The 14,087-nt window shown below is 42.5% G+C and overlaps 1 protein-coding gene across 1 annotated transcript in view; it reads right to left on the bottom strand.

Moving 5' to 3' along the window:
• The window catches only part of CELSR3 (cadherin EGF LAG seven-pass G-type receptor 3), a 263,963-nt gene extending 254,633 nt beyond the window's left edge, over window positions 1-9,330 (bottom strand). The window contains exon 1 of the mRNA XM_073591845.1: window positions 4,796-9,330. Within this exon, the coding sequence (XP_073447946.1) occupies window positions 4,796-9,002 (4,207 nt within the window). The 5' untranslated portion in view covers window positions 9,003-9,330. The remainder of the gene's footprint in view (window positions 1-4,795) is intronic.
• Window positions 9,331-14,087: the final 4,757 nt, after the last annotated feature.

Here is a 14,087-nt window from a genome sequence, read left to right as displayed (position 1 = left end):
GGCAGACTGCCTGTTTTTTTGTTTTTTTTTGACAGCTGTTGGCTTGAGCAGAGACTTCTGCATAGAATCGGGAAAATTCTTTCTTAAAGGGGTTGTAAACCCTCGTGTTTTTTCATCTTAATGCATCCTTACTTATCTGAACCCGGTTTTTCCTGCCCCGGGGACGAGCACACCAGCTCTAGCCGGTGTCTCGTGTTCTGATTGGATAGATTGATAGCAGCGCAGCCATTGGCTCCCGCTGCTGTCAATCAAATCCAATGATGTGGGCCCTGGGGGGGGGGGCGGGGCCGAGTCCTGCTGTCTGTGTCAATGGACGCAGCAGCAGGACACGGGAGCGCGCCAGCACGGGTGTCCCGAAGGAGGGCACTTCTTTGACGGGGCACTCGAGAAGAGGAGGAGCCACGAGCGCCATCCAGGGTCCCCCGAAGAGGAGGATCGGGGCCACTCTGCGCAAAGCCAACTGCACAGAGGAGGTAAGTATAACATGTCTGTTATTAAAAATAAAAAAACGAGGGTTTAGTAACCCTATAAAATTGCGAGGGGGAAAGAATCGCAATCTCGATTCTTAACAATTAATCGTGCAGCTCTACCACAAAGGTATCGGTACTCGGTATCGGGGGAAAGAATCGCGACCTTGATTCATAACGATTAATCGTGCAACTCTACCACAAAAGGTATCAGTACTCGGTATCGGGGGAAAGAATCGCGATCTCGATTCTTAACGCTTAATCGTGCAACTCTACCGCAAAGGTATCCGTACTCGGTATCGGGGGAAAGAATCGCGATCTCGATTCTTAGCGATTAATTGTGCAACTCTACCGCAAAGGTATCGGTACTCGGTATCGGGGGAAAGAATCGCAATCTCGATTCTTAACGATTAATTGTGCAACTCTACCGCAAAGGTATCCGTACTCGGTATCGGCGAGCACTTGACCGAAAGGTATCAGTACTCGTACTCGCCGGCAAAAAAACGGTATCGGTGCAACCCTAATTTCGATTGCTCAGGTTATGAATTTACATGGCAGAAACAGAGATACGATCGATAAATACCAAAGTACACTTTTCCATAGGTGGCACATAGATCGAAATGGGTTGTTGTCTATAGATCGATTATTCCTATCGGAAGAGATTGGTCAGAAAAGAAAATCAATCGTCTATCGAAAAGGTTTATGGCCACCATCTGTTACATTGCATTCCCCCACCACTCCTGTGTGAACGCAGGCTGAAATCGCAATGACAAGCCTGGATTCACACTGGAGCGTTGTGGGAAACCACATGTGATTTGGACAGGAATCGCACCGCATTCCTGTTCAAAAAAATCGCATGCGTTTCTTTGCAGTGCGGTTTGAGCCCATTCAAAATTTGTACGATCTCAAACTTCACCGCAGAAGGTATCGTTTTTTAGGTAGCACGAGTACAAGCACTCCTGCAAATGCTTAGTATCGGCGCAACTCTAGCCCGCATGTGTCCAATCCTGGCATTTTTGTGTGCCCGGGAGGTACAGGTGTAGCGTCCAGCCCAATCAATCGCCTGTCAACGTCCATGGCGGGCTGACACACGCTGCAGCTGGATGAGGCTGGATACGGTCCTGAGGGGTATCTGTGTTCCGGCTATACACTCCTGAACGCACAGATCCCAAAATGCAAGTCAAGCTCCATTCAGACTTTGACAGGCAGCAGGGCTGGATACCCACGGGCGCACAAAAATGTAGGGATTGGATGCAGTGTGTATGCGGCCTTAACCATCTAAACCAGTGCTCTCCAAACCGCGGCCCAGGGGCCAGATGCAGCCTTTTAGCTTTGTTTTATATGGACCTTGGGGCTCTATTTTATCCCCAACAATGGGGAATAATCCCCCCCCCCTCCCCCCCACACAGACGATGGGGCACAATTCTTCCCAATGACACCAACAATGGGGAATTGTTTTTTCCCCACTGACATCGGGCCCTTCTCTACTCCCAATGGCCACTGTTTGCCCCCCCCTAAAGTCTAAAGGACAGGAAACTGGCAATGACAATGACCCCCAATAATTGGGCCCAATGAGACCATTGATGGGGGGCACAATTCCTTCCAATGACTGAGCATTGTTTTTTTTCCCCATTAATGTTCGGACCTTTTCTACTCCTGATGGCCACAGCCTGGCCCCTCTAAAGTCAAAAGGACAGGAAACTGGCCCATTGTTTAGAAAGTTTGGAGACCCCCTGGTCTAAATAACAGATTATATGGACCCTCTGTAAGTACAACGTTCATCAGATGTGGCCCTTTGGTTGTCTTTATATGGCCCTTGGGGCACTATTTTATCCACTAACAACAACAATGGGGCACCCACCCTCCCCAATGACAACAGTGAAGGGGCACAATTCCTCCCAATGACCCAAAAAATTGGGCCCAATGAAACCATTGATGGGGCACAATTCCTTCCAATGACACCAATGACTGAGCATTGTTTTTTTCCCCCACTAACGTCTGGACCTTTTCTACTCCCGATGGCCACAGTCTGGCCCCCCTAAAGTCTGAAGGGCAGGAAACTGGCCCCTTGTTTAGAAAGTTTGGAGACCCCCTGGTCTAAATAACAGATTATATGGACTCCCTGTGAGTACAATGTTCATCAGATCTAGCCCTTTGGTTGTCTTTATATGGCCCTTGGGGCACTAGTTTATCCACTGATACCAAGAATGGGGCACACCCCCCCCCCACTGACAACAGTGAAGGGGCATGATTCCTCCCAATGACCCCAAATAATTGGGCCCAATGAGACCATTGATGGGGGGAACAATTCCTTCCAATGACTGAGCATTGTTTTTTTCCCCACTAATGTCTGGCCCTTCTCTACACCCGATGGCCACTGTTTGGCCCCCCTAAAGTCTGAAGGACGGGAAACTGGCCCCTTGTTTAGAAAGTTTGGAAACCCCCTGGTCTAAATAACAGATTATATGGACCCCCTGTAAGTACAACGTTCATCAGACGTGGCCCTTTGGTTGTCTTTATATGGCCCTTGGGGCACTATTTTATCCACTAACAACAACAATGGGGCACCCCCCCCCCCCTTCCCCAATGACAGCAGTGAAGGGGAATGATTCCTCCCAATGACCAAAATAATTGGGCCCAATGAAACCATTGATGGGGCACAATTCCTTCCAATGACACCAATGACTGAGCATTGTTTTTTTCCCCACTAACGTCTGGACCTTTTCTACTCCCGATGGCCACAGTCTGGGCCCCCTAAAGTCTGAAGGACAGGAAACTGACCCCTTGTTTAGAAAGTTGGGAGACCCCCTGGTCTAAATAACAGATTATTTGGACCCCCCTGTGAGTACAATGTTCATCAGATCTAGCCCTTTGCTTGTCTTTATATGGCCCTTGGGGCACTATTTTATCCACTGATACCAACAATGGGGCACCCCCCCCCCCCCACTGACAACAGTGAAGGGGCATGATTCCTCCCAATAACCCCCAATAATTGGGCCCAATGAGACCATTGATGGGGGGAACAATTTCTTCCAATGACTGAGCATTGTTTTTTTTCCCCACTAACGTCTGGACCTTTTCTACTCCCGATGGCCACAGTCTGGCCCCTCTAAAGTCTGAAGGACGGGAAACTGACCCCTTGTTTAGAAGGTTGGAGACACCTGGTCTAAATAACAGATTATATGGACCCCCCTGTAAGGACACGTTTATCATTTTTATTCAACATATATACTCATTCCCTGGGAAATGGCATTCCATGACTAAAGAGCATTCCACCCAAAAGTGATAACTTAGTTACAAGTGGAGCCTGGTTGGATGACTTCTTAAAGTCGGCCATAGATGTTGCAATTTACTTTCCTGCAACCTGCAGGGAAAAAAAATCGCCTAACTCCCCCAGCATCGCAGTCAGTGTTGATGGGGGAATTCCTCCCACTGAGCCATTGTGTTCTCCTGGCGCGGGGGGAGCCATCCCAGCTGGGAGAACACACAGGAGTTGATTTACTAAACCAGAGTGCTAAATCTGGTGCAGCTCTGCATAGAAACCAATCAGCTTCCAGTTTTTTGTTTTTTTTCAAAGCTTAATTGAACAAGCTGAAGTTAGAAGCTGATTGGTTACCATGCACAGCGGCACCAGATTTTGCACTCTCCAATTTCAGTAAATCAACCAAAAAAACAGTGACTATCGCAACTTGCAAAAATCGCATGAAAAATCCGACAAGCTGGTTGCACCCAAGTTGATTGATCAATCAACTTGGGTACAATCAGCCTGCCCATACATGGTTCAAATCTCGACTGGTCCCTGCTGAGCTGGCTGAGATTCAACCCCTCTATGACCAGCGTTAACATCTTGGATACTGCAACAGCAAGATCTTCCTGCTGTAATTCCCATCTCTCTTCCCGTCTACCTGGGAGTTTTAGGTGTTCCCACAAACCTTTCTATGTGTTTCCAGCAGGAATGGTGGGAGACCCTCATAATTGCCTAGAACCGAATACAGAGATCTCACCAATAAATATCCTGAAAAATAACGGAAATGGTCAAACAGCTTCAGCTGGCCTGACCCTTTGAACCAAGGTGGGCTTCAATTTATCATGTAAAGTGCAGTAACCCACAGCAACCAACCAGAAGTCACCTTTCATCATTTTCACTCACCCAAAAATTGCCAAATCTGATTCTTATGAACATTATCAGAAACATTTGTACTGGTTTATAAACTCAAACACATTTGCCTCAAGAGATCTTCTGTAAAAAGCCCCATCAAGAACTGCCTCAAATCTACAGATGATGGATTTGCATGACATAGAAATAAAGAGAAAAGTCAACACTTTACCTGATACGGTGACCAGCATCGATGCCATCAGAGGACGGTTGTTGTCCAGCTTGCGGCTAAGCCGTAACTCCCCGCTTGAGTGATTGACTATCAACAAATTTAGCTCGTTCCCACGTTCGAAGGTGTAGTAGAGTCTGTCTGACACGTCAGGGTCGTAGGCCGGGATTTTTCCAATGACACCAGAGGGGAAAGTGTTGGAGCTGTTGGAGATGTAATTGTTGAAGAGGATCTGAAAGTTCTTCAGGACGGGAGTGTTGTCGTTTTGATCGATCAGCTTGATGTGAACGGTAGCCCTGCTAACCAAAGTGGCCGAGGCGGCCTGTACCATTATCACGTACTCCGACTTGGTTTCGTAGTCCAAGTCTATGAGGGCGGTCAGTTCTCCGGAGAAGAAATCCATTTGGAAGATTTCGGGAATGTTGCCCTCAACGATCTGATACATTATCTGTGCGTTTGGGCCTTCGTCTGGGTCGGTGGCTTTGATCCTGCCGACCACCGAGCCCACAATGCTGTTTTCCTTTACATAGACCTCAAATTCATCGGCTGGAAAAATCGGAGCGTTGTCGTTGACGTCCTGAATGGCGACTTGGATGCGAACTGGGCTTCTCTGCGGGGGGATGCCCCTGTCCACAGCGTAAGCCGTCAGCTCATAGAAGGGGACACTTTCCCTGTCCAACTTACGTACAGTACGGATGATACCTGAGGTCGGTTCTATTGTAAAGTCCCCGTCCCCGTCTTCGCCGTTTTGAAATGTGTATTGAACCCTGCCATTGGCGTGAGAATCGCGGTCGGTGGCGGAAATTTGTAGGACGCTTGTAAAAGGAGGAGCATCCTCCGAGACTATTCCATGATACTGCGAGTTCAAAAACTGGGGGGCGTTATCGTTGACGTCGTTCACCATAATCTCCACGTAGGCCGTGTCGGATTTTTGTGGGATCCCATTGTCCTTTGCAATCACAGCCAGCGTGTAAGTCATTTGGTCCTCATAGTCCAGCTGGGCGTTGAGCGTAATAACCCCGCTATCGGGGTTAATTCGGAACTGGGGGATATTGTCTTCCAAGGAGTAGGAGATCCTTGCGTTCTCTCCGACGTCATCGTCCGTGGCGCTAATGATCACTACAGTGCTCCCGACAGGCCGGTCCTCGTTAATATCAACGGGGTAGTGGGCACTTTGAAAGACCGGCCTGTTGGTGTTGGCGTCGGTGATGTTAACATGGACGTAGCAGTTGTCATGAAGGATGCGGTCGGAGGCGGTCACCGTCAGGACATATCGCCTTTCCTGTTTGTAATCAAGCGGCAGCGATAAAGTGATTAACCCTGACCCGCTCTGGGTGCTGATGGCGAAGCGGTTGCGGGTGTTGCCTCCGGTGATCTGGTAGGTGATAGGGCTGTTTATGTCCCTGTCTATGGCGGTTACGCTAAGCACGCTGGTCCCCACGCTGGCATCTTCGTTTAAACGTATAAAATATTCCCTTTGGGTGAACTCTGGCCGGTTATCGTTCACATCCAGGATGGTAATAGTGACGCTTGCGGATGCAGACAGTGGTGGGTTCCCGTGATCTCGAGCTTCTACTCCAAACTGATAATGTTCTACAGTCTCTCTGTCTAGGGGGCCACTCACGGTGATCCAACCGGTGGCGCTGTTAATTACAAACGGAGTAGCAGGTAGCACGCCAGTCAATTTATATTCCATGCGAGCATTTTCCCCGTAATCTGCATCCACGGCTTGAATGTGGATAACAGAGTGACCCAAAGGAACATTTTCTAGCACGTTGACTTGAAAGGGGGTGCTGACAAACATGGGGGCATGGTCATTAATGTCTACCACCTGGACACTTAGCATACCGGTGTTGTTTGAAAGCGGAGGGCGGCCCGCGTCTTGGGCGCGGATTCTGAGCGTATACTCCCTCTCCGTTTCAAAGTCCAAGGGGGTTACAACTTGTATGGCACCATTTAAGCTATCGATGGAGAACTGTCCCCTACTGTTACCACTAATGATGTTATAATGGACCACCGCATTGCTGTCCTTATCAAAGTCGGTGGCGGTCACCCTTATGATCTCGGTGTGGGGTCTGATGTCTTCCCTCACCTGCACTATGTAGCGCTTTTCGCTGAACTGCGGCACGTTATCGTTCTCGTCGAGGACGGTTATCTCAACTTTGACCGTGGATGACCTGGGCCCCGGGTCCTTCCCTTGGTCACTGGCCTCCACTATCAAAGAGTACCTCTCCCTTTTTTCCCTGTCTACCAGCCCGCTGGTGGTGATCAAACCGGACCTGGCGTCGATTTCAAAAACCGAGTGAGCCGCTTGTTCGTTGACGAAGCGGTACTTGATGTTGGCGTTGGCCTGCGAGTCGATGTCTGTGGCCCTCAGCTGCAAGATGGGGTACCCTTCCTCCACGTTCTCCCTGATGCTCTCCCTGTACTCGGCCTGCTCGAACATGGGGCTGTGGTCGTTTTTATCGGCCACCGTCACGGCCACCATGGTGGTGGCGGAGAGCCGCGGGCTCCCGTGGTCGTAGCCCGTGACCCTGAAGTAGTGCAGGTCCATGCTCTCCCTGTCTAGAATCTCGGTGGTGGAGATCAAACCTGTCACTGAGTCTATACTGAACAGCTCTAAAGACTTGCTATTCATCAGGGCGTCCATGGTGTACACAACCCTCCCCGCTTCCCCGGTATCAGGGTCTTGCGCTGTCATGGTTATCACAGGGGTCCCCGGGGGCTGATTTTCAGCCACCTGAACCTGATAATTATATTGGGGGAAGTGGGGATGCCGGTTGGCTGCCCTGCGTGTCCTTATTAATGGAAGGGATGCCCTACCCCTCCCACTGCCCCCCTGCCTGGGTGATCTATTAGCGAGGGGCTGCGGGTTCAGCTGCATGGCTTTGCTACGTGCTAAAGCTTGCTCGGTATGAAGATCAATAGCTTTGAGCTCCTCCAGAGCGGAGGCTGAGAGACTTATTTTCAGGCAACCTTTGGTTGAGTTGAAGGAGAGATTTCGAGAGCAGGGTCCTTTAAGGGAAAGCAGAGGGACTGGGGGGGTCTGGGCGGGCTGCCGAGGAGGAGAAGCAGCAGCAGCAGTGGGAGCTGTCCGTTGGTCTGGTGCTGAAATCTCCTCTCCTCTCCCCGTGCCCTCCGTGGGCTCATCTCCTTTCCCCAGATCCCCGGCCAGCTTGCAGCACCAGAACCTGCCGGTGTCCTTGGAACAGGTCTCGTTTGTGAGTTTGCAAATCCCCAGGTTCAAGTGTGAAGGATGCCATGCGTCCGGTAAGATCCCTCCCGTGCGGTTACAGTCCCTGGTTACGTTCAAGGGCCATAAAGCCAGCAAGACACATGGGCGCCTCTGGCCAACTAGAGGCCCCCCGAGGGCCACCTGGCCGTCCATAGAAGGACCGGCGCCCCCAATCCGGTGGGCATGGCGGAGGAAGACGAGTTGGTGGTCCACCACGGGAAGGCCACTGCTGTTGAGTCCGGAAGCGCCGTCAGTCCCGTTGGTTGGCGGAGGACCCCCCTTGGACACGGCCCTATTGCTCGGCGGGCCGCTGGAGTTCCGCGTTGGCTGGCAGTATTGCAGGATAACAAGGTCTTGGCTGTGAATCTTAAGGCAATGGGGTCCTATGGTGGCGGGACCGTGAGGTTTTGTAATCCAACAGCGGAAGGGGGCTCCTCCTTCGTTGTGGCCCCTCGGTGACCCTTCAGGGTGGCCCTTGGTTCTGTAGGGTGCCCGCTGGGTTGGTCCAGGGATCTCCGCTGAGGGCCATCGCTGGGTCATTGGTCTCCGGCACAGGGTGAGGTGGCAGGGGGCCCCGTAATGGCTGTGGTGGCCCCCTGGTGGCTCTTCGGGCTGGCCCCCGGCTCTGGAGGAGTCACCGGGTGCCCGTCGGGTCGGTCCGGGGTCGTCCGCCGAGGGCCGGCGTTGGGTCATCGGTCTCCGGCACAGGCTGAGGTGCCAGGGGGCCCCGTACTGGCTGTGGTGGCCCCTGGCCTGGGGATGGTGGTCTTCCTGAGCCCCCTGCAGCCATGGAAGGGAAGCCCCCTCACACACAATGCACAGGGAGGGAGCAAGGGCCGGGGGACGGTGATCAGTGCGCTGCCGGCTGCCTGCATGCTTCCCCCGGCTGGAAGTGAACAAAGGGATGCTGAGGAGGACGAGCAGCGGGAGGAGGCAGCGGCGAGGCAGGCTGGTCCCCGGCAGCTGAGCAGCCATAGTCTTCCCCTCCTTGTCTGCTGGCAACGGCGCTGCCCCCCTCACTGGGCACGGCCCTCCCCCGCTCCTCCTGACGTTCTCCCGGCCGCGGCTGCGACCATCTACTCGGCGCTCACAGGCGGACTCTCCGGGCGCAGCATCTCCTCACCCTCCCTTCATTCAACACCAACATGGCTCCCGGCGACCCGAATGGTCCGCTCCACCCCATCTTCCTACCCCCCTCTACTACGGGGGACAGGTGGTACGATCCCCAGAGCGCAGGCGCAGAGGCGGCGGCTGAGTCAGGAGCGGTGACGTCAGCGGCCATCTTTACTGCTGGAGGAGCTGTCCAGGGTGCTGAAGGTGGAGATGACTGAGATTTGGGGGGGGGGTTAATGAAGTCTTTATACACAATATTATTATAATTGTTATTATTATTAATAACTTTATTTGATTATTTTGATTATTTGATAATATTAATGATTTTAATAGTAATATTCTAATTATTATATCTTATGTAATATATATATATATATATATATTTTTTTGGTACTACTATTATTGCATTTTAATATTTTATGTAATTTTTTTTTTTATTACATTATCATTTTTTATTTTATTATTTAATTAAAAAAAAAAATTTATGATGCATATGGTTATTATTATTATTACTATTATATTTGTATTTATTTATTTGCTGATGGTAGTATTATATTATTTTATTTAATATTCATTATTTTTATTCTTATCATTATCATATTTTATGTTAATATTTGATAAAAATGTTGCTTATTTTTTATGAGGATAATGATTATTATCCAATTTTATTTAACATGAAGTATTATGATTATTATATCTTATGTAATATTTTGTATTTGTTTTCGGTACAACTATTATTAATATTATTATTACCATCACATTTTAGTATTTTATGTAATATTATTTTTTATTATTACATTATCTTTTTTTAAATTTTATTATTTGATTTAAAAAATGTGTTTTTTTTATGATGCATATGGTTATTGTCATATTTTATTTAATATTAATTATTTTTATTCTTATCGTTATCATATTTTATGTTAATATTTAATAAAAATGTTGCTTATTTTTTATGAGGATAATGATTATTATCCAATTTTATTTAACATGAAGTATTATAATTATTATATCTTATGTAATATTTTTTATTTGTTTTTGGTACTACTATTATTAATATTATTATTACCATTACATTTTAATATTTTATGTAATATTATTTTTTTATTATTATATTATCATTTTTTATTTTATTATTTACTAAAAATAAATGTGTTTTTTATGATGCTTATGGTTATTATCATATTTTATTTTATTTTATTTAACTAAGTATTGTTGTTACTATTATATTTTTATTTCTTTATTTGCTGATGGTAGTATTATATTATTTTATTTAATATTAATTATTTTTATTCTTATCATTATCACATTTTATGTTAATATTTAATAAAAATGTTGCTTATTTTTAATGAGGATAATGATTATTATCCAATTTATTTTAACATGAAATATTATAATTATTATATCTTATGTAATATTTTCGACTTATTTGTTTTTGGCATTACTATTATTATTACCATCATGTTTTAATACTTTAATATTTTTTCTTTATTCTTACCATTATTATATTTTATTATTTAATAAAAAATATGTTTTTATGATGATTATTATTATCATATTTAATTTTATTTAACATTATGTATTATTTATTATTTGTATTTATTTATTTGCTTGTTGGTATTATTATTATAATATTTATTATTTTGCTTCATTTTGCTTCGGCTGAGTCAGGAGCGGTGACATCAGCGGACATCTTTACTGCTGGAGGAGCTGTCCAGGGTGCTGAAGGTGGTGATGACTGAGATTTGGGAGGGGGGGGTAATGCAGACTTTATACACAATATTATAATTTTTATTATTATTATTAACTTTATTTGATAATTTGATAATATTAATTATGATAATAGTAATATTCTAATTATTATATCGTATTTAATATTTTTTTTGTTTTTGGTACTACTATTATTACATTTTAATATTTTATGTAATATTATTTTTTTATTATTCCATTATCATTTTTTATTCTATTATTTAATAACAAAAATGTGTTTTTTTATAATGCTTATGGTTATTATCATATTTTATTTTATTTAACTAAGTTACTATTATATTTTTATTTCTTTATTTGCTGATGTTAGTATTAACATATTATTTTATTTAATATTAATTATTTTTATTCTTATCATTATCATATTTTATGTTAATATTTAATAAAAATGTTGCTTATTTTTTATGAGGATAATGATTATTATCCAATTTTATTTAACATGAAGCATTATAATTATTATATCTTATGTAATATTTTCTATTTATTTGTTTTTGGCATAACTATTATTATTACCATCATGTTTTAATACTTTAATATTATATTTTTATTATTACCATTATTATATTTTATTATTTAATAAAAAATATGTTTTTATGATGATGATTATTATCATATTTCATTTTAACATTATGTATTATTATTTTTATATTTGTATTTATTTATTTGCTTGTTGGTATTATTATTATAACATTTATTATTTTGCTTCATATAAATTATTTTTATTTGTAATATTATCATATTTTATGTTAATATTTAAAAAAAATGTTGTTTATTTTTTTTGAAGATAATGATTATTATCAAATTTTATTTAACATTAAGTATTATAATTATTATATCTTATGTATTTTTTTTTATTTTTGGTACTACTATTATTAATATTATTACCATCACATTTTAATATTTTATGTAATATTATTTTTTATTATTACATTATCATTTTTTATTCTATTATTTAATTTTAAAAATGCGTTTTTTATGATGCTTATGGTTACTATCATATTTTATTTTATTTAACTGAGTATTATTATTACTAAATATATTTTTATTTGTTTATTTGCTGATGGTATTATTATACTATTATTTTTTTAATATTCATTATTTTTATTCTTATCATTATCATATTTTATGTTAATATTTAATAAAAATGTTGCTTATTTTGTATGAGGATAATGATTATTATACGATTTTATTTAACATGAAGTATTGTAATTATTATAGCTTATGTAATATTTTTTCTTAATTTGTTTTTTGGCATCACTATTATTATTACCATCATGTTTTAATACTTTAATATTATTTTTTATTATTATTACCATTATTATATTTTATTATTTAATAAAAAAAATATGTTTTTTATGACGATTATGATTATTATCATATTTAATTTTAACATTATGTATTATTATTTTTAAAATTGTATTTATTTATTTGCTTGTTGGTATTATTATTATAATATTTATTATTTTGCGTCATATAAATTATTTTTATTCTTATCATTATCCTATTTTATGTTAATATTTAAAAAAAATGTTGTTTATTTTTTTATGAAGATAATGATTACATTTTATTTAACATGAAGTATTATAAATATATCTTATGTTATATTTTCTATTGATTTGTTTTTGATATTACTATTATATTTATAACCTAGTGATCAGTGATCGGAGTACACAAAGCACAACAAAGCTCCATCCTGTTTAAATTAATAAAGTTCTTCTATAGTGTAATTATTGCTACATTTTGAAAAATGTCTTTCATTGACTGTGTATTGATATTAAGATATTAAACGCAAGCGTTCAATATCACGTTCCAGAATGCCGTCAGCAGCAGTGGTAACAGTACTGAACAATAAGCTCTGAGATATTTTTAGATAATATATTCATGTGGCCCCTGACATGATTCAGAATTTCATAGGCTAAGGGTGGGGGGGTCCTAATTTCTGAGTTAGAACACAAGAACCGTCACCATGACCTGACCTCCACCAATGAAATTCAAACCTGTATTAAAAAAAACAACTCTGTGTTTCATAAACAAAAAGTATTCATACCCCTTGAAATTTTCCACATTTTGTCACGTCACAATCAAAAACGCAAATGTATTTTATTGGGATTTTATGTGATAGACCAACACAAAGTGGCACATAATTGTGAAGTGGAAGGAAAATGATAAATGGTTTTCAACATTTTTTACAAATAAATATGTGAAAAGTGTGGGGGGTACATTTGTATAGCGCCCCCCGGAGTCAATACTTTGTAGAACCTCCTTTCTCTACAAGTCTTTTTGGGGATGTCTCTACCAGCTTTGTACATCTAGAGAGGGACATTTTTGCCCATTCTTCTTTGCAAAATATCTCAGGCTCTGTCAGATTGGATGTAGAGTGTCTGTGAACAGCAATTTTCATGTCTTGCCACAGATTCTCAATTGGATTTAGGTCTGGACTGTGACTGGGCCATTTTAACCCATGAATATCCTTTGATCTAAACCATTCCATTGTAGCTCTGGCTGTATGTTTAGGGTTGTTGTCCTACTGGAAGGTGAACCTCCGCCCCAGTCTCAAGTCTTTTGCAGACTCTAACAGGTTTTCTTCTAAGATTGTCCTGTGTTTGGCTCCATCCATCTTCCCATCAAATCTGACCAGCTTCCCTGTCCCTGCTGAAGAAAATCATCCCCACAACATGATGCTGCCACCACCATGTTTCACGGTGGGGATGGTGTGTTCAGGGTGATGTGCAGTGTTAGTTTTCTGCCACACAAAGCGCTTTGCTTTTAGGCCAAAATTTCAATTTTGGTCTCATCTGACCAGAGCACCTTCTTCCACATGTTTGTTATGTCCCAACATGGCTTCTTGCTAACAGGACTTCTTATGGTTTTCTTTCACCAATGTCTTTCTTCTTGTCACTTTTCTATAAAGGTCAGATTTGTGGAGAGCACGACTAATAGTTGTCCTGTGGACAGATTCTCCCACCTGAGCTGTGGATCTCTGCAGCTCCTCCAGAGTTACCATGGGACTCTTGGCTCTTCTCTGATTAATGTTCTCCTTGCCCAGCCTGTCAGTTTAGGTGGACGGCCATGTCTTGGTAGGTTTGCAGTTGTGCCATACTCTTTCCATTTTCGGATGATGGATTGAACAGTGCTCTGTGAGATGTTCAAAGCTTGGGATATTTTTTTATAACCTAACCCTGC

This window comes from Aquarana catesbeiana, linkage group LG07 (genome assembly GCF_042186555.1).
Source record: "Aquarana catesbeiana isolate 2022-GZ linkage group LG07, ASM4218655v1, whole genome shotgun sequence".
Taxonomy (NCBI): Eukaryota; Metazoa; Chordata; class Amphibia; order Anura; family Ranidae; genus Aquarana; species Aquarana catesbeiana.
Note: the sequence above shows the minus strand (reverse complement) of the source record. Positions and strands in the feature narration are given on the sequence as shown.